The 19,026-nt window shown below is 42.2% G+C and overlaps 1 protein-coding gene across 13 annotated transcripts in view; it reads right to left on the reverse strand.

Moving 5' to 3' along the window:
• Ralgapa2 (Ral GTPase activating protein catalytic subunit alpha 2) overlaps positions 1–19,026 on the reverse strand; it is a 280,066-nt gene that overhangs the window by 252,840 nt on the left and 8,200 nt on the right. Inside the window, exon 1 of one of the 13 annotated variants that reach the window (XM_063283350.1) lies at positions 383–13,941. The exons of the other annotated variants lie outside the window; for them this stretch is intronic. Within the exon in view, the coding sequence (XP_063139420.1) occupies positions 383–395 (13 nt within the window). The 5' untranslated portion in view covers positions 396–13,941. Of the gene's footprint in view, positions 1–382; positions 13,942–19,026 lie in introns of those variants that run through there. 13 annotated transcript variants of the gene reach the window in all.

Here is a 19,026-nt window from a genome sequence, read left to right on the forward strand (position 1 = left end):
AAACATACTCAATCTCATCTAAATACAGAATAAATAATAAGACCTACTCTACAACTATTAAATTCTAATTATTTTCAAAATAATAGCAACATAAGCATTTGTTCATCCCTTAAACTATTGTGAATATTCATTTTATAAAATTAGTTCATATTTATACACTAGGTTTATTTAGGAAATATATTAGAAAGAAAGAAATCTGGTCCACCCCCCCCCCTCAAAATAAAAAGCAAAGCTTCTAAGCTTCCTACTATATTATTTTCAAATGAATTGATATCAATTTCTCTTTTACTTTTAATAAGTAAATTGCTTGACAGTGAGAATGATGAATTACTGCCACACTTATTTACAGAGAGATACTATGACTGCTATGTCCAACACTTACGTGTGGAGGTCATAGGATAACCACAACTGTCAGTCCTTGCCTTCTGCCTTGAGACACGGTCTCTTGGTTGGTCACTGATGGCTATCCCAGGATGGCTGGCCCACACAGACTGTCTTCTCTGCCTCTCATCTCTCAGCTTTATGTGAGTTCTGAGAACCCCTCAAAAATTGTGCAGCAAACACTTTACCCCTGGAGCCATGACCCCAACTTTGGCACAAATGAGTTAATACAACCAAAAATTCACATTTCAAAAATTAAAATATGTACCAGGGGTGGTTCCACATGCCTTTGATCCAAGGAGGCAGAGACTAATGTTTCTCAGTTTGAGCCCAGCCTGGTCTATACAGCAAGTTCAGGCCAACCAAGACTGCATAGTGAGACCCTATTCCAAAAACAAAATATCCCCTCTGAGCTACCAGTTCCCTTTATCTCTCAAAGTAACTAAAACACAAAGTTCTGATCTCAACAGTTCCAAAGAATCTCACAAAGAAAACCAGCATACAACATTCTTAATGAGCCCGTGCCTTCCACAGATTCAGCCTTGAGCTCAGCACACAAAGTAGCTCAAATCTGGCCCTAACTCTTACTCTTAGTCTGGGTTCTGTCCCACAGTTTCAAATGCCAACAACAAGTTCTTGAGTTGCTGGTGTCAAAGTCGGATCCAAAACAAACCCCACCTCTCAACGTTACTCTGCTATGCATCTCAGTCCTCCCTGCTGCTTCTCATCTCTTTCCCCCCATAGCGTTTTCAGTCTCAGACACTTATGCAATTTCTATGAAGCTTTAAGAACCAGAAGACGAATGTTTGTTTCACACATATTCTTTGTAACACATGAGACTTCATATTTCAGCAAAATCCTCAATAGTAAAATACTTCCAACCTCGTCCACTTGTAGACACTAGACATATTGGATATGCAATCACTTCCTAAGTCATTCAGTATCAACTAATAATGTACTCAGAACAGTTCTGGTTCCTTTTAATCCCTTCCACCCAATGGAATAGGACTTCCTCCTAGTTCTTTGTGAAACACCATTCCCTCTCCCTCATTTGGCTACCATAGACTACAGGTCCCTAACACAGCCCGCCCACCTACAATATCCAGTAAAACTCAGCAAATCTCCTTTCCTCTCTTCCACCATATTTTTAACAGTGTTCTTCCTTCAGCTCTGCCTGAAGCCTGGCAATCCCTTCAGACATTTCTCTTACAGCCACAGACAAGGCCTTTACCCTCCACCTACACTCATGTGGCACTACAAACACAACCCCCTGAAATCCCAGCACACACACGTGTGCGTGCATGCATGCATACACACACACATACACACACACACACACACACACACTCATACACATGCATGTGTGCATGTGCACACACATACATGCATAACGATTTCTAGGCCATTCTGGTCCTTCTCTTCTCACATTTACAAAAGGTTCCTTTGCTGTTCATCACGCCATCCATCACAGAACAATGACCACCCCATCCCCAGCTGGAGTGGTACTCTGTGTCTTACACTCCCGTACACTCTCCAGTGACTGTAGGGCCTGGACCCCTGTTTCACTGCAGGTGATTTCAACATGTACACTGATGATGCCTGGCTTCCTCAGTCCTAATGAAGCTGTCAGACACTCCACTCCTACCACCCACACCCACAGCCAGAGCCTGGACCAGGTGATTACTACCCACCTCCTAAGCCTCGGTTTCAAGTGATTCCTTCTCCTACTCCCTGCCATTTCTTATCTTTCCTGCCCACTCTTCAACGCTAACCCCAACAACTCTTCAACCCTACTGGCCCATGGATCAAGTCTCAAAGCTACCATCGTGTCACTGTCCATCCTGTCCCAAGTCCTCCTTTCCTTTTGCTGCCAATTTAGTTGCCATGTCTCCTTTTTTAAATCACACTTCCACTTACTCGGGGAAGGGGAGCACTTACATGTTAGAATACAAAATGAAGGTCGAAGGACAACGTGCTGGAGTTGGTTCTCTGCCTCCATCCTACAGGCCCCAAGCACACTCCTAGTTACCAAGCTTGGCAGCAGGTGCCTTTACCCACTAGGCCTCGAGCAAGCCTCACTCCTCCATCATCCCTCAGTCCTTCCATCCTTTTGTTCTTCCTTCACAGTCACCCCATAAAATCGTAATCTATTTCATCAATAGCATTTATGTGAAGCCAAGTCAGATGCTAGGCACACGAGCTTTTTAAAATAGGTTTTACTAGGGGATAGAGAAATGGCTCAGAGGTTAAAAGTACTTGCTGTTCTTGCAAAGAACTCGAGTTTGGTTCCTAACACTCACACTGGGTGACTTACAACCTCCTATAGCTCTAGCTCTGTGAGATATGACTCCCCTCTGTAGGCACCTGCACACACACACACACACACACACACACACACACACACACACGAAGTAATAACAAAATAAAATATTAATGCATATAAAAGAATAAGCCCTGCATATATGTGATTTATAATGCATGGTAACAAAACAAGCCCTGTAGACCACGCACTGTTTGAAGACACCTAGTCAAAGCAGGCTTTTGGTGCCATGCTCTAAGGAGCTTGCACTGCTATACAAAGGGCAAGGTTAAGTGCATCCAAGGCCAAGAGAAAATAGACATGTACCTCAGGCCCTAGTTCTTCTACTGGGCCATTAGGAATGAAGACATGTTGGGACCAAAATTACACAATACATAATCTTTTTGTTCCCTGAGACAGGGTTTCTCTCTGTAGCCCTAGCTGTCCAGGATTTAGACCAGGTTGGCCTCGAACTCACAGAGATCCACCTTCCTCTGCCTCCTGAGTGCTAAGATTAAAGCATATACCACCACACCAGGCTACAACACAGTCTTATTTTCAGGAAATAAACATCTTTTGGCTTCTTTGAGAGTTCTGTTTCTTCCATACATTACAGTCATATTTTACTATTTCCTTAGTTACATACTAATTACACTAAATTTTTTAAAATGCTCCCATATGTATGTACGTATGTACACTTGTCATAATTGGAAATTCATTTCCATAAGGGTTCTCCCCAGCACTTCAGACAAAAACATTAGAGCTGCCTGGAGCTGACACTACTGGTTCTCCCCAGTTCCTTCACCCACCTGCCCGCCCCTCAATTGGCCCCTCACTCTTCCTAACAGAGAATTGCTTTACTCCTTCACAGAGCTGTAGCCACTGGAAAGGCTGACATATACCCCACCCATGAGGAGTGAGCCTGATGTAACTGAACCATTATGATGGCAACATAACCTTTGCTGGTGAAAGCCAAGGCCAAAGCCTGTGACAGTGCTGACTATCTACACAGGTGAAGCCTGACAGAAGTACTAGGGAAACACTAGTAGTTCTTGAATAGACAGAAGAAGAAGCAGCTTTTTGATGCCTCTGGATACATGGGCATCACTCCATCTGAGTGGCTGTGGGTATTCTGACACTCTGAGCACAAATCTGCCTCAGTGAGGATGACACAGCAGAGAGGCAGGAAGCCTGGACAGCCAACATTACAGAACAGATTATCACACTCCGGACAGGCAGGACCTCTTTATACAGAAAAGGGAAATTCCTTTTATCCACTTATATCTAGTTTTCTCTTATTATCGACAAAAACACCTTTGTACACAGGCAGCTGAATAAAATATGAAATAAACACTAGTACCCACTGAAAAGCTCACGGAAGCCAGGCAGTGATGGTTCATGCCTTCAATCCCAGCATGCAGGAGGCAGAGCAGAGCAACTCTTGAGCTCAAGGTCAGCCTGGTCTACAGAGAGTTCTAGGAGAGCCAGGGCTACATAGAGAAACCCTGTCTCAAACCCATCCCCATCAGAAGAAGAAGAGGAGGAAGAAGAGGAGGAGGAGGAAGAGGAGGAGGAGGAGGAGGAGGAGGAGGAGGAGGAGGAGGAGGAGGAGGAGGAAAGAGGGAAGAAAAGCTCACAGAGATCTCATTAAACATTCTAAGCCAATCATTCTTGTATATTGCTTTAAACTGAACTGGGACCAGTTTACACATAATGGGAAGTTGGAGACAGAAATAGAATAGGTAAAGCAAGACCTAAAAGGTCACTTCTTACCCATCACTCTCAACAGCTAAGGAGACAGAAAAGTGGTGAAGAAGGTGGGGAAGGCCAAATAATGTCTGTGTCAAATAACTATTATTAATCACATAATAATAGCCTGCAAAACAGCTCTGCATAGCATGACTCAATTAACCCTCCAGCAACAACAGGAGGCAGGTACATTGTCACTGCCTGTAGAAAGGAGGGTTAGAGAGGGCAGTTCATTTCAGCTTGGACCCCACATGGCTGGGCTCCCTACTGCTCAGTTCATTGGGTCCACACTTGCAATAAGCCATGAAAGGATGCAAGGAAGCACACCTAAAAATGTACTCTGTTTCATTTTGCTGAGAGAGAGAGAAAGAGAGAGACAGAGAGAGAGCGCATGCAAGCATCACCACTGTAGTTTATATGGCACAAGCTATAGATTCATTTTAAATCCAGAAGGGGAGAAAAGCCTAGAAAGTAGCTATTTTATTTTACATTTTTTCATGTTTACAAGTGTAATGTGTAGATATGTATGTACGAGTGTTCCCATATTTGCAGCTGCACATGCACATTAGTCCACATTTGTGGACACCTGAAGTTATTCCCCACATAGTTATTAAGGCAGAGCCTCTCACTGGACCAGGCCTGCTGATCCCTTCCCTGATGCTGCCTAGTGTAGCAAGCAAGCTTGCTCTGGGAATCCACAAGGCCCCAAGACTACACGGCTTTTACATAGGTTCTAGGGATCTGCACTCCAGTCCTTGAATTTGTGGAGAAGGTGCTTTATCCACTGAATCATCTCCCAGACTCCATATTCTAAAAGGGTATCAGAGACAGTGTGCAATTGAAATGACCTTCTTTCTGAACAGGTTAAAAGGGTGGCTTTTCTGTAAAATTCAATTAACAGTCCTTCCCCCAAAGGACTGTCTTTACCTCTAGAAAATTATAATGATGTTCTTGCTTTATTATCAGCCTAAATTAGTGACCTCTGTTGTACCCCTTACAAAAGTAAACAAAAACCCTTGTCTGTTCACTGGGAGCCACTCCTAGGCATACAATCTGCTGACTGTGTAGGAGTATAAAAATCACATCCTACAGTGTTGTGGATTTGGCTTAACATTTGTATTATGTTAACTGGATTCCCAAAATTGTACGAGAATCCCGCATGTAAGACTCTAAGGATCCCTGTCCCCAGTTGGTTCTGATGGGTAAATAAAGTTGCCAATGGCTGGGCAGGAAGACAAAGGAGGGAATTTAGAATTCACAGGCAAGGGGACCAAGAAAAGGAAGAGAATCATCATGCTGGGAAAGGAATAAGATCCACACTTGAGAGCTGCAGGAGAGCAAGCCAAATCATATAAGAGCCAAGGAAGAGCAGCCCCACTGGGTCACTGGGTCTAGGGTAGCAAAGATGGAATATAGGTTTTAGTAAGTAGTAACTCAGGAGTATTGGAGGGGAGGCATTAGCAACATGGAGGCTTGGGAGTGGCCCAGCCATTGAGCTGTTTAAGGCATATTTAACTATAAGGGGGGGGGGGGCACTGACTTTCGGGAATTCAGAACATTGGGGCGTGTAGCAGGGAACTCACAGCAGTGCTGGCGGGGCAATTTGAGCAGCATTAATTGCTTACAGTAGTAGTGAACAGTTTGTTATAGGAGCCCAGTAAAACACAATACAGCAACGTAAGGACAATGTAAGTCTTCCCATCCTGGTATGTACGAATGTTTACAGTGTCTTCATGAAAACACAGCATTAGACCACATATGATAACTCATGTAAAACTGTGTGCATGTGTTCATACGTATGTGTATGGGCGCTCACAACTGAAAGCAAGAGATAGAGGAGAACATGCACAAGCAAGAGAGCAAGCTTGCCCAAATACCAGCCATGGACAAAGGACTGCAGAATTTTAAAAGGGATTTTACACTACTCAAGCTCACTCATATTATTCAAATTTTCATAATAGGTTTATTAAATATGTAATCCCCAAAAAAAGGCTAAAAGAAGAAAACATGCTTCCCACTGTTTTGTAAAGAAACAAAACTGTTTCAAAGCTGGACTACTATACAAGAAATTAGCAACTATACAGTCTACACATTGGATACACTATTCTTTAAACTTGAAAACACAACTTTTCAACTCTGAAGAGAAGTTAACACAAATGATACATAAAATAGTGGCTTTATCATTTCTAAACAGTAACAGGTGGCAAACCAACAGAGTGGGCAAGAATCCACTAGTAATCCTAAGAGTTGAGAGAAAGTTTTTTTTTTCCTAAGTAATAGGAGGTCAGCACCATGTTGAGTCTCATGATGTCTCAAGTTTGTTGGGGGTGGGGATTTTAAACAAAAAAAAAAAGCCTTGTAGGTCCCCTGCTATGTGTGACAAGTAGTGTCAGCTCAGTTAGAGATTAAAAGCTGCTTTTTTATAAAGTTGTTTAGAAAGTCTTTCAGGGGGTTGGGGATTTAGCTCAGTGGTAGAGCGCTTGCCTAGCAAGTGCAAGGCCCTGGGTTCGGTCCCCAGCTCCGAAAAAAAGAAAAAAAAAAAAAAAAGAAAAGAAAAGAAAGTCTTTCAGGATACTCATATTCCTTCTAATATGGGCTCCACAGGAATTTTGGGTTAAAATCCTAGTTAGACAAGCTACTTCTTGGTGGCAGGTATTATTAGAAGGTGATTAAGTTTATTTTTAAGGAGAGGAGTGTACAGAGATTGCCCGAATCATGTGGGGACTTTCATCCACGGTTCGGCACTTAGATAGAGAAAAATTAGTCACTGACTCCAAGTAGAATATTGTGATATTTACAAGTTACTAGGTTAAATAAAAATCTGAGGCTCCGGGTAGAGAGCTTGACAGATGGATATATTTTGGGCTATAGTCCTGGTTTGATAAGTTGCTTATTGATATTAGAATTGATAGAAGGCGTTTAATTTGTTTTATGAATTACCCCACTAAAGGCCATATGACTCGTTGATGCTGGCTAGTGAGGGTTTGTGGTTATTTTTGATATTTACAACAGGAATCTCAGATTCTCTTAACATGGGCTCCATGGGAATGTTGGGTTAATTTCCTGATATGACAGATTAGAAAAGCCTAACAGGCTCATTGGTTAACACTATTGTTTAGCTTACTTCCTTTTTTAAAATTGTCTAATCTTCATAATGGGTGTGACTTTGAGTTTAATGGTTATATTATTCCTCTGGGAGAGAGTGCAAGATACAAGCTTTTCTGGTTACAGACTAAGGAACACAGTATTTTGTGAGAAAGGTTTTGTCTTTGTATTTTTAAAAAGAGTGATTAGGCTCAGGACACTTTCCAGAGTCATATTGATCAGATTTGATAGAGGGAGACCACCTGAAAAACTAGATTCAAGAGAATCAAACAAAAAGATATCTCAATTCTAAACTTTTGTCTTGAGAACTATATTTTGCAGAATGTACCTACTTTGGATTCCTGATCTCAAGGACTTTCAGCTGGGTCCACTCAAGAGAGGCACATTAGGCTACAACATTGCTCCATTTTATCTACCCCCTAAACCTCCCAAAGATATCTCAATGCCCACATACAGCTTGAAGAAGTTATTGAAGAGTCATCGCCCTGATTCCCTGGACTTTTGAGGGGCTGAAAGCAGTTATTCTAAGGTTGGTTTTATGAGGAATTTACAATTGGTCATAATTTAACAGGGAGGAATTAGCTAGATTGAGTTGTACAGCCATAATCTCATTTGGTAACTAAGCTAAAATCTTATCTTTGCTTTGGTATAGAATTTATTTGTTAAAAAAAAAAGTATTAAAGTACAAGGTTGAGAGCCAGTCCTTCTATTGATGCCATTACAAACTTCTGAGTTGATTACACATGTGAGTTAAGGGCCAAATAGCAAATTCATGGCTCTGAGTTTGTTAGAGTGCTTTCAAGATAATATAATAAGATAAGTTAACAGACAACAGTCCAGATTACCTTATATAGATAGATGGTTTTGAAAAATGTCAGAAATCCACAAAATATGAGATGTAAAGTTATTTATCTTTTGTTGAGCATATCTGCTCCTAACAGTTCCCCTTTGGTGGATTTAACAAAGAAACTGAGCATCTTTACCTCCAGCTGAGGTAAGACTTTGTGGCTAGGCAGCCACTGGGCAGAAACTGCCTATTTCATCTACAGAATAATACTATCCAAAAAGGGACTCTTTTGCAGAATAGCTGTAAACTGATAATCTCTACTGAGCCAGAATTATCAGCCCTTCAAGGTTTCTGCATTTCAAGAGTCTGTCAGTTGATTTTGGGCCAGAAAACTGAAGACTTGCACTCACATGTTGCTAACAGGGGACTATGCTATGGAGATTTGTCTCTATAACCTCTCAGTTCTGGAAGCCATGTTAGGCTTCCTATATTTATAGATATTTGGTCATTCTCAGATTTCTGAGAGAATTGAAGAATGATTATAGACTCATAGTCTATCAGGCTGTTTAACTTTGAAAATACATATTTTATTAGATAGTTATCAGATAGTATACAAGCTAACCAGGATATAACAGATTTTAAGCCTTTCTTAAGCTGGAATGGATAACTAAATGTTCTTCTGTTTAACTGATAAAATGTTGGACTGGGTGTTAGGAATATTTTATGCCTTTGATTACAAAATGATAATAGTTGTGCTCAGCTTATATTTGAGAGAAAAAATTTTTAATTAGACAAAAAGGGTGAAATGTAGGATGATGTCATACAGGTGAAGGCAGGTACAAGATAGAACAAGGCCTATCATTGGATAAGAAGGAAGGATGGACGGGAGAAAAGTTTGAGGGAAGAGGAGGAGACTGGAACGGGAGAGGAGGAGGAAGCAGTGGAGAGAATATGGAAGCTGATGTTAAGATTCCTCTCTGCACATGTACAGGTTGATATGAATATTCTTAAGGGATGGATGTGTATAGGGCTTTGTATGTCTAGGTGGGCAATTATATATTACCAATTGGTTGTATGTTAATAGTGTGGATGTATTTAATGTACATTGAGCATTTAACACATAAATCTGGGTGTTGGGTTCCAGTTTGCTGAGTAATGATTTCACTGGGTGTTGGGAGTGTAAACAGAGTTTGTGACAGGAAGCCGTGCTAGCCTATAGAATGCTTCAGACTAGCATGGTATGGGGCCAGGCTAGAACAGCCTGCTGAATGCTATGTGAGTCTCAGGTGTGGTAACAACCGCCAAGGGTATGGTGTGTGAAAGAGGTAACAGAGAAACAGCTAGAATGCACAGATCCTCGGGAATGGGAACTTGCAGGAACCAGGACACCAGTCATTTTCTATAATTTTACAGCAACAAATTCCCTGTCCAATATGTGCAGTGTACTTTAGGAATAGCACGTACCCTGCACAGGATGCTTGGTAATGATCTAATTTCTAAAAGGATATTTGCTATGTTTTGGAAAGGCTATGTATCTATAATTTAGTGGAAAGGATAGAAAACAGAATGGGCAGGGAGAGACTGCTTATGTCATATACAAGAGCTTGCACTGAGTGGAAATAAGCAAACACGGACACCTAAAGATGCAAAGAAGGTGATGAAATCTCCAACCACAACAAGCTTTCATTTACAAGACCTGGTAGCCCTAGACCATATGAGTCAACCTCTTATTCTGCCAGACAGACTATAAAGTGCTAATGAGATGGTCTAGGCTCAGAAATGACAGCTCTGGGAGTCTACCATAAGATCCTCTTCCTGTACCTAACCTCCTCTTGCCATCTGACTTTGACTCATCTTACTACAGGTGATGGGATCTTCAGCCTGGAGACAACAGTAAGAAGACTCAGGAGAGCATGGGATATAAGCAAGGCTTTGGAAAGGACTGGCTCTCAAACAGAAGAGCAAGCACTAACCATTAAGCTGCTCTCTAAAGAGGGTGGCAAGTGATTTCCCAGGGTGAACTAACATTTTCTCTGAAGAATCCCAGAGGCTTAGGCTACTGCAGCTGCTGAAAGCAGACTGTAGGGTTTTGAATGAGAAAGGCCATCATATTTGAATCCTTCATCCCTAGTGGGTGGGGCTGTTTTGGGAAAGAGTAGGTGTGGCCTTATTGGAGAAATTGTGTCACTGGGGATGGCTTTGAGATTTCAAAAGCCCAATCTGTCTGCCTCCAATTTACAGGCAAGTAAGCTCTCAGCTACTTCTCTAGCACTACGTTTGCTTGCCCCTGCCATGCCCCTGCCAGGATGGTCACGGACTCACCATCCAAAACTATAGGGAAGCCCCCAATTAAATGCTCTGATAAGTTTCTTTAGTCATGGTGTCTCTTCACAGCAATAGAATAGTACAAAAAAGTACAACAGAATGTGCACAAAAGTGGACAGAAGAAAACACATGCCATGCTTTCAGTGGTTAACAAGCTGAGGGCCCAGGAACTTGTGTGCACCTGTCTTCTTTGGTAAGGCTGGTCTCAACCATAGCTAACCGTCTGAGAAAGACACAAGGCTCAGTGACACTAATTCATAATATGATTAATAGTAAACCAAAAAATCAAAGATCTCACAGATCTTTTTTATTAAGAAACACTCAAAATACAGAAAATGAGTTTAAAAATGGCAGAACACCTGCAGCGAGCCTCCCAGCAGGGTTTACTGTCTTTTGTCATCATTTATATAGCTGTGTCATTACTGGTCTGACCCGCAGACATTGTTCTGGGCTGTCTTTTTCAGCCACTGGCCAGTCTCCCTTTTCTGCATGTCTCCAGGTCTGCAGCGCTTTCTAATTGCCTGTCCTTTGCCTATTACCCAATTAGCAGTGCAGTCCACTGTGGGGGCCACAGCACATGGTCCAACATACTCTAGCTTTCCTGTTCCATGGGTCACAGGGTTCCTAGCCTGCATCCTCATCACTGGTCCCCAGCAGAGTAAGGAAGGACACAAACTGTGTCCCCTCTTCCTCCACAAGTATGTATGCCACAGCTTCTATACCACTCAGTTGTCCAACACTTCTTTCTCTCTTCTGTTTTGTCTCCAGCCACTGACCAGCTTTAGGACAAAGGATTTGATTCTTCATAAAGTAAACTGTGTTGGCTTGAATGAGATTTCTCACCATCGCCCCCATTTGTCAGGCATTTGAATATTAGGCTCCCCAGTTGGTGACCCTGCTTGGGGAAGCTTAGGAAGTATGCGCTTGCTGGAGAAAACTCATCACTGCTGGTAGCCTTCAAGGTTTCAAAAGCCATGTGTCATCCCAGTTCACACTCAGCTTCCAGCTCCAGTCCCATGCTACCCTTCCCTGCTGTGATGGGCATAACTTATCCCTCTGTAACTGTAAGCCCCAAATAAACCCTCTCTCTTTAAGTTGCCATGGCCATGGTGCTTCATCACAGCAATAGAAAAGTAACGAATCCATAAGATGGGGTTGGAGATTTAGCTCAGTGGTAGAGCGCTTGCCTAGGAAGCGCAAGGCCCTGGGTTCGGTCCCCAGCTCCGAAAAAAAGAACCAAAAAAAAGAAGAAGAAGAAGAAGAAGAAAAGTAATGAATCCATAAGCAATAGAGCATTCACAGTGAGAGAGCCACCGTCTAGTAAGTTATTCAAGCAGGTCTACCTACCCAAACAGGAACCACAGCAATTCAGCTCCCTGTCCATTGGCCCCTGAGGTTCCTATCTTATCTTTCCCCACCTGGCCTTACTCCTTCTCCTTTTCCTGGAGCTCTGGTGCAATTCCAAGACAATTATGATTTGAAGCCTTTGCACTTACTATTCACTTTCCTTGGAATTCTATTCTCTAAATAATGACAAAGCCATTACATTCTCAACTCAGGCCTTCAACAAAACGTGTCAGAAAGCCTCTTCTGACCCCAACACAAGCATGAGCACAAGACTGGCATGCTCACACACACCCTTTCCAAGATCCATTTTTCTACTATCAATACGTAAAGTTACATTATAAACTTTTTGTTATTCATATATCATCTTTCCTGGTAGAATAAAAACCCTATGAGGGCTAGGCCTTGATTTGTGAATACGGGGCAAGTGGAATAACTTAAATAATTCTGTAAAATAACTTAAAAATCAATGGAGATTCTCTACTCTAGACATCAGACTTAACATGCTCAAACCTACTTCTTCAAATGACAGTGATTTCTTTCTCTCAAATTGGGTAAATAATCCTTAAATACCCACATTCATAAGTAGAATTTATAGAATATCACTAAGAATTTCTCAGTGATTTGGAATAAAAGTTAGTGAACTTTATGGTAAAACAGGCATCAAACATGGACACTGCCAGTGCTGTCTTGAGCATGAATCTATGAGAATGCCTTCTAGAACTTTCTCAGAAATAAAGGAGCCAGAGTTAAGCTTCCATCTGTAGGAAGAGAACAAGTTACCAACTGACTCTTCAAGACATCCACCCCCCACACCAGTGATTGACACAGGAATGGGGAATGACCCATGTAAAGCCAATCAGAGAGGTTTTCTCAGGCACTGGGGGTAGAGTCCTAGGGAGGGGCTGGACTCTGCTCATGACTCACTAGCTCTGGAACTATGTCAAGCTGGCAAAGCCAGAGATCATCTCTCCCGTGCCTGGAGAGATGGTCCGCAAACAAAACAAAAGCATAGAAAACAAAAACAAACCAGTCCAGAACAGTGAGTGAAAAGAACCATTTCGACAAAGGAGAGGTGAGACAAGAAAGAATGGATGTAGGCTGGTGAATGCTCTGGACACCATTTACATCCTGGCAAACACCATTCCTAAGGCCAAATATGACCTTTCACTGTTTTGCTGGATACTCTGTCCCTTCCTTCAGCTGGCGCTGGTTTGTAGTTCTTGCGCACACGAGTGTTGGCTAGTATAAATGCTGACCACATCTTTTGGCTGAGAATTAAGAAAAAATGTAAAATCCTGTCAAGCTAAACAGAAACACATAAGTAGCAGTCATGTGACTGCTTAATGGCTATAGGGCTCCTTTGCCTGCTGATACAAAACATTTTGAAAGGCCAGACATGGTGCTGCACACCTTTAATCCCAGCACTTGAGAGGCAGAGGCAGGGGGACCTCTGTGAGATGGGAGCCTGCCTGGTACACAGAGAGTTCCAGGACAGCCAGATCCTCGAGACCCTGTCTCAAAAACAGTTCTGAAGTAGAAGCAATGGCTATACAGTACTACAGGAGTATTTAATGCCTCCAAACTGTTTACTTTAAATGATCATTTTTATGTGCCGTTCACTTCAATAAATAAAATAAAGATGCAAAAAATGTGGCAGCATGCTTCCTAATAGAATAACCTCTAAATATAGCAAGTTTAAAGGAGGAAATCAGGCCAAATGAAATATATATATTTTGAAGATCACTGATATATATTAAGCTATTTTTCAGAAAGACTATACTAAATTATAGTCTTACCAAATGTATATTAGAAATCTCATATGTATGTTATTGGCATGGGAGATAGCAATTTTGATAATTGGTAGGTAATTTGGCAACATATTTAAGTTTTTTTCTATTATTGGATATTTTCTTTATATTTCAAATGTTATCCCCTTTCCCAGTTTCCCCTCCAGAAATCCCCTATCCCATTCCCATCCCACCCCCTGCTTCTATGAGGGTGCTCTCCCACTCGCCCACCCACTCCCTCCCGCCTCCCTGCCCCGGCATTCCTCTACACTGAGGCTTCAAGCCTTCACAGGACCAAGGCCATCCTCTGCTACATATGCAGCTAGAGTCATCGGTCACTCCATGTGTACTTTTTGGTTGGTGGTTTAGTTCTTGGGAGCTTTGGGGGGGTCTGTTTGGTTGATATTATTCTTCCTATGGGGTTGCAAACCCCTTCAGCTCCTTCTGTCCTTTCTCTAACTCCTCCATGGGGGACCCTGTTCCCAGTCTAATAGTTGGCTGTGAACATCCGCATCCATATTTGTCTGGCTCTGACAGGCCCTCTCAGGAAACAACTATACCAGGCTCCTATCAACAGCACGTCTTGGCATCCACAATAGTGACTGGATTTGGTGACTGCATATGGGATGGATCCCCAGGTGGGAGAGTCTCTGAATGGACTTTCCTTCAGTCTCTGCTCCACACTTTGTCTCTGTATTTCCTCCTGTGAGTACTTTGTTCCTCCTTCTAAGAAGGACCAAAGCATCCACACTTTGGTCTCTTTACCAATCCTACATCCAATAGAGGGCTAATAGCCAATATATACAAAGAATTCAAGAAGTGAGACTCCAGAGAATCAAATAACCTGATTTAAAAAAAATAGGGTACAGAGCTAAATAAAGAATTCTCAACTGAGGAGTGCCGAATGGCCAAGAAGTACTTAAAGAAACGTTCAACATCCTTAGTCATCAGGGAAATACAAATCAAAACAAGCCCGAGATTCTATCTCACACCAGTCAGAATGACTAAGATCAAAAACTCAGGTGACAGCAGATGCTGGTGAGGATGTGGAGGAAGAGGAACACTCCTCCATTGTTGGTGGGATTGCAAGCTGATACAATCACCCTGGAAATCAATCTGGCGGTTCCTCAGAAAATTGGACATATTACTACCTGAGGACCCAGCTATACCACTCCTGAGCATATACCCAAAAGATGCTCCAACATATAACAAAGACAAGTGCTCCACTATGTTCATAGCAGCCTTATTTAAAATAGCCAGAAGCTGGAAACAACCTAGATGTCCTTCAACAGAGGAATAGATACAGAAAACGTGGTACATCTATACAGCTATTAAAAACAATGACTACATGAAATTCTTATGCAAATGATGGAACTACAAAACATCACCCTGAGTGAGGTAACCCAATCACAAAAGAACACACATGGTAGGCACTCACTGATAAGTGGATATTAGCCCAAAAGCTCAAAATACCCAAAAAACAATTTACAGACCACATGAAGCTTAAGAAGAAGGAAGAGCAAAGTGTGGATGCATATTAGTAAAGTATGACATTTTAAAATGCTATTGCTCTCATCTCTCTGGTTGTATCATATATACATAATTTTTCTTGTTAATGTATAACAGTTTTATGAACTTAAGATGTAACTAATTCAATTTAATATTTTTCCACTTCCTTATTTACTTTTCATTTCAACTGAAGGAGATCTGTTTGTGTACGTGCTTATTTTAAGAGCACCAGAAAGAGATGGGAATATCCTTTCCAAAATAAATATTTGCAATGCTATACATAAAGGCACATGCTGAGGAAGATATGGAGACATCCTGCCTGCCTCTGCTTCAGAGTTCAGAATTCTGTGTCAGCTCTAGTATATCAGGCACAACTGGTTCAAACACACCCTTATCTTATCAGACACAGTCCATAGAAAACAGAGGTTTATGTCACAAATATGAGCAGACAAATAAACTAACTTAATCCCTGAACATTTGTTCTTCAGGTCTTCTCTATTCTGTGTAGGTTGAAAATACTATTAAGTATTCAATTATTTCATTGTTTAAAAAGGGGGGGGGGGGAGAGCTTTTTTTCCTCTCCAACTAGAAAAGGAAATAGTCAGTTTGGGTTTTTTACATTTAAAATCTGACAAAATTTCTGTTTTGTTTCCAGAAGCATCATCCAAGCCATTCCTTACTCCTCCTCCTCACAGTTTACCCACAGGGATAATTGTCCCCTTTGCCCAACATTTCTCCCTTACATCTGTTCTCCTTAGGCACCAAGTCCTGGTCTGATCATCAATGTACCCACACAAGGGGGAGTTAACTCATGGCCTTAAATAATGTGCGCTGGTGTCTTCCCACTAGTAAGACCATCCTTAGGACAGGAAGACCCTCAGTTGTCTTAAAATATCCATATGGGTAGCTAGATCTCTTCCAACTCAAATCTATATAATATGTCTATATAACGGTTTTATATAATAAATTCTATATAATAAATCTATATAATAATTCTAAAATTTGTTTGTTTAAACTCACTTATCCAGACTTACAGCGCAAACCTTGGCATCTCGAATGCTCCGCACATTGCCTGGCACAGAGTCAGGATGGACATTCAGCTGCTAAATGAATAGGGGCTCTAGAGCCATGTGTATTAGGGGCAGACACTTGTGCTTACAGAGCTTTGGGCCGAGTTCTTATCCTCTCCCTATCTTATCTATAGAATGTCTCAATTTCATTTGGGAGCATAAGATGAGTTAATATGTGTGAAGGAATCGCACTGCAGGGAACAGTGTACCAAATGAATATTCTTTTTATATTTTTTAATGTTTTAAATTTATTTTTGTTATGTTTAATTATTGAAGGGGTGTAATCATGACTGCAGTGCCCATGGAGGCCAGGGGTATTGCCTGTATCTGGAATTACAGGAGGTTGGGAGCTATCTACCATGTGTCCTGGGAACTGACCTCTGGGCCTCTACAAAAGTAATACAAGCTCCTAACTGCTAAACCGTCTCTCCAGCCCAAGCACTATTGTTCTAAGTAGAGAAGTGTGTTACTAAGAGGCATCGGGATGAGCCAGAAGCTGCCATGTTTGCCCTAAGTTTCATTTCGTGGGGAAGATGAGGCAGAACACAAAGAGCGTGAACAGAAAGAAAATGACAAGTGGCAATGAGAGGTAAAAATGCTCTGGTGGCCTGCGTCTCTAGAAAGAAGCCAGGTCTGTTACTCAGCTGTGAGAAGCCTGAGAGAAGTTCAGCTCTGGAAGAAACTGATGGATGCAGAGGGCTGCCAGTCAATCACACTGTGTGCAGCAGGAACAAGAACCCTACATTCTCAGCACTCCTACGGCGGGGCATAAGTATTGTCACTTTGCGTGTCCTTGGCAGAACAGTCTCTGATCAATGCATATGCAGAGCAGAAATCTTAAAAAAAAAAAAAAAAATCCAACAGAAGACACAATCAGTGAGCTCCTGGATTCTATCAAAGAAGTTTTTTCTTTTAACTAAATCACAACTCGAATAGCAAAATCAACGTCCATATTTACTGTTGGAGACTACAAGGGCTTTAGGTGGCATTCAATGTCTTCCAGATGGAAACAGTGTCAAGGACACAAAGGGTCACAGTATCTCCATAAGGCGAATACTTTAAGATGCAATTTCTGAGTTTCATCTAACACTCAATCGCCAGGTTCTGATAATACATTCTGAATCCTCTCACCTGGGACACGACTGGAACTGACAGATCCGGGAGGCTGGCAGGAGGGAGGATAGCCTGAACTGCAGACTACCTACGATACAGTCACACGCCGGCACTTCACAAGCTTCTTTCAAGATGAGAAAGAGCCCCTGGCTTGAGGTGTCACTCTGATTGGTTGAGGAAGATGAGAAAAGGCTTTGGACAGGGACAACGTGCTACCTGAACAGATGCCTTGGAGTTACAGCTTACATGAGGTTAAGTCACACAAACCCTCACATACCGCAGTCCCAGCCTGCCTGATCACCTCCTACAATGCGGTCCCACCTCACACCCACCCCAGAGCACGTGAACACAGAGTGGCAGAGCTGGCAATCTGCTCTACTAAACTAAGCTCATGTTACACAGCTCTCCCCGCTTCTGGCTGAATGCCTTTTTACTCTGAAAAAGAACAGAAGCAAGCCCTACATGTTGCCAAATTTCTTTATTTTAAGAGGATACGTGGCACAGAAGACAGAGTATGACATTCCAAGTTCCTATCACCACACCAGCAAGAAAGCTGGCTCAAGCAGATGTCACCACTGACCTCCAGAGAAGAGAGTACCTCATGAGAGCTCTGTCCACATCTCTGTCATCCAGCACTAACTACATTTTTGCTCCCTTTAACACTCCTCCAATGAAGAGGCATCCTCCCATCAAGCCCCTTTTCCTGCCCACCTCCACTCTGGGGTGCTTGTGTGTATGTGTGTCTGAGTTATACATACATATGTATATACATATATATATATACATATATGTATATATGTATATGTGTGCATGTGTGTGGAGGCATGCCTGTGCATTTGCTTGGAGGTCGACCGGAAGAGAATCTTGGGTGTCTTACCACTCACTCTCCTTATTCCCTTGAGAAAAAGACTCTCACTGAACCTAGAGCTACAATGATGGCCAGCAATCCCAACACTTCCATTTCTACTCTACTAAGAGCTGGGGCCTCTTCTACCAATGCTAAAGATTTAAAGTCAAGTCTTTATGCCTGGTCAGTCAGTGTTCTTATTGGCTGAGCTGTAACTCCAGCCCCCTTTACCCTATCCCTCTGCAGATCAAACCCATCTTATTAATTCTTCCTCTTACTATCAACTCAAATTCCCACGGTTCTCTTAAGAATATTAAAATTCATACCTCCCCCTATATCCAGTCTCAACCCAGAATGCCTCTTACTAGCACATTACCTGGCCCTCTTTAAGTTGCAAAGCCCAGACACGCCTTTAGCTAACTAAAGCAAAAGCAGGATGAGACTAATGCCTGCAACTGGGCAGCTCAAGGGTGGAACTGGCACAGACATGCTGGACCCTATAGCTCACACAGTACCTACAGCGCTCCCTCAGCCCCATCTCTGAAGGCTACCCCTCTGAATACTGGGTTCACTTTAAGGTATGTGTTTTCCATACAGAGGGAAGTCTAAGACCAGGTACCTCCCCAGAGCTTTCACTGCAAATGGACAAAGACTGTTTTTCTCTTGGTTTCAAATGTTAGGAGAGGGTGAGACTCCCAGACCTTTCC

This window comes from Rattus norvegicus, chromosome 3, assembly GCF_036323735.1.
Source record: "Rattus norvegicus strain BN/NHsdMcwi chromosome 3, GRCr8, whole genome shotgun sequence".
In the NCBI taxonomy this organism is placed as follows: Eukaryota; Metazoa; Chordata; class Mammalia; order Rodentia; family Muridae; genus Rattus; species Rattus norvegicus.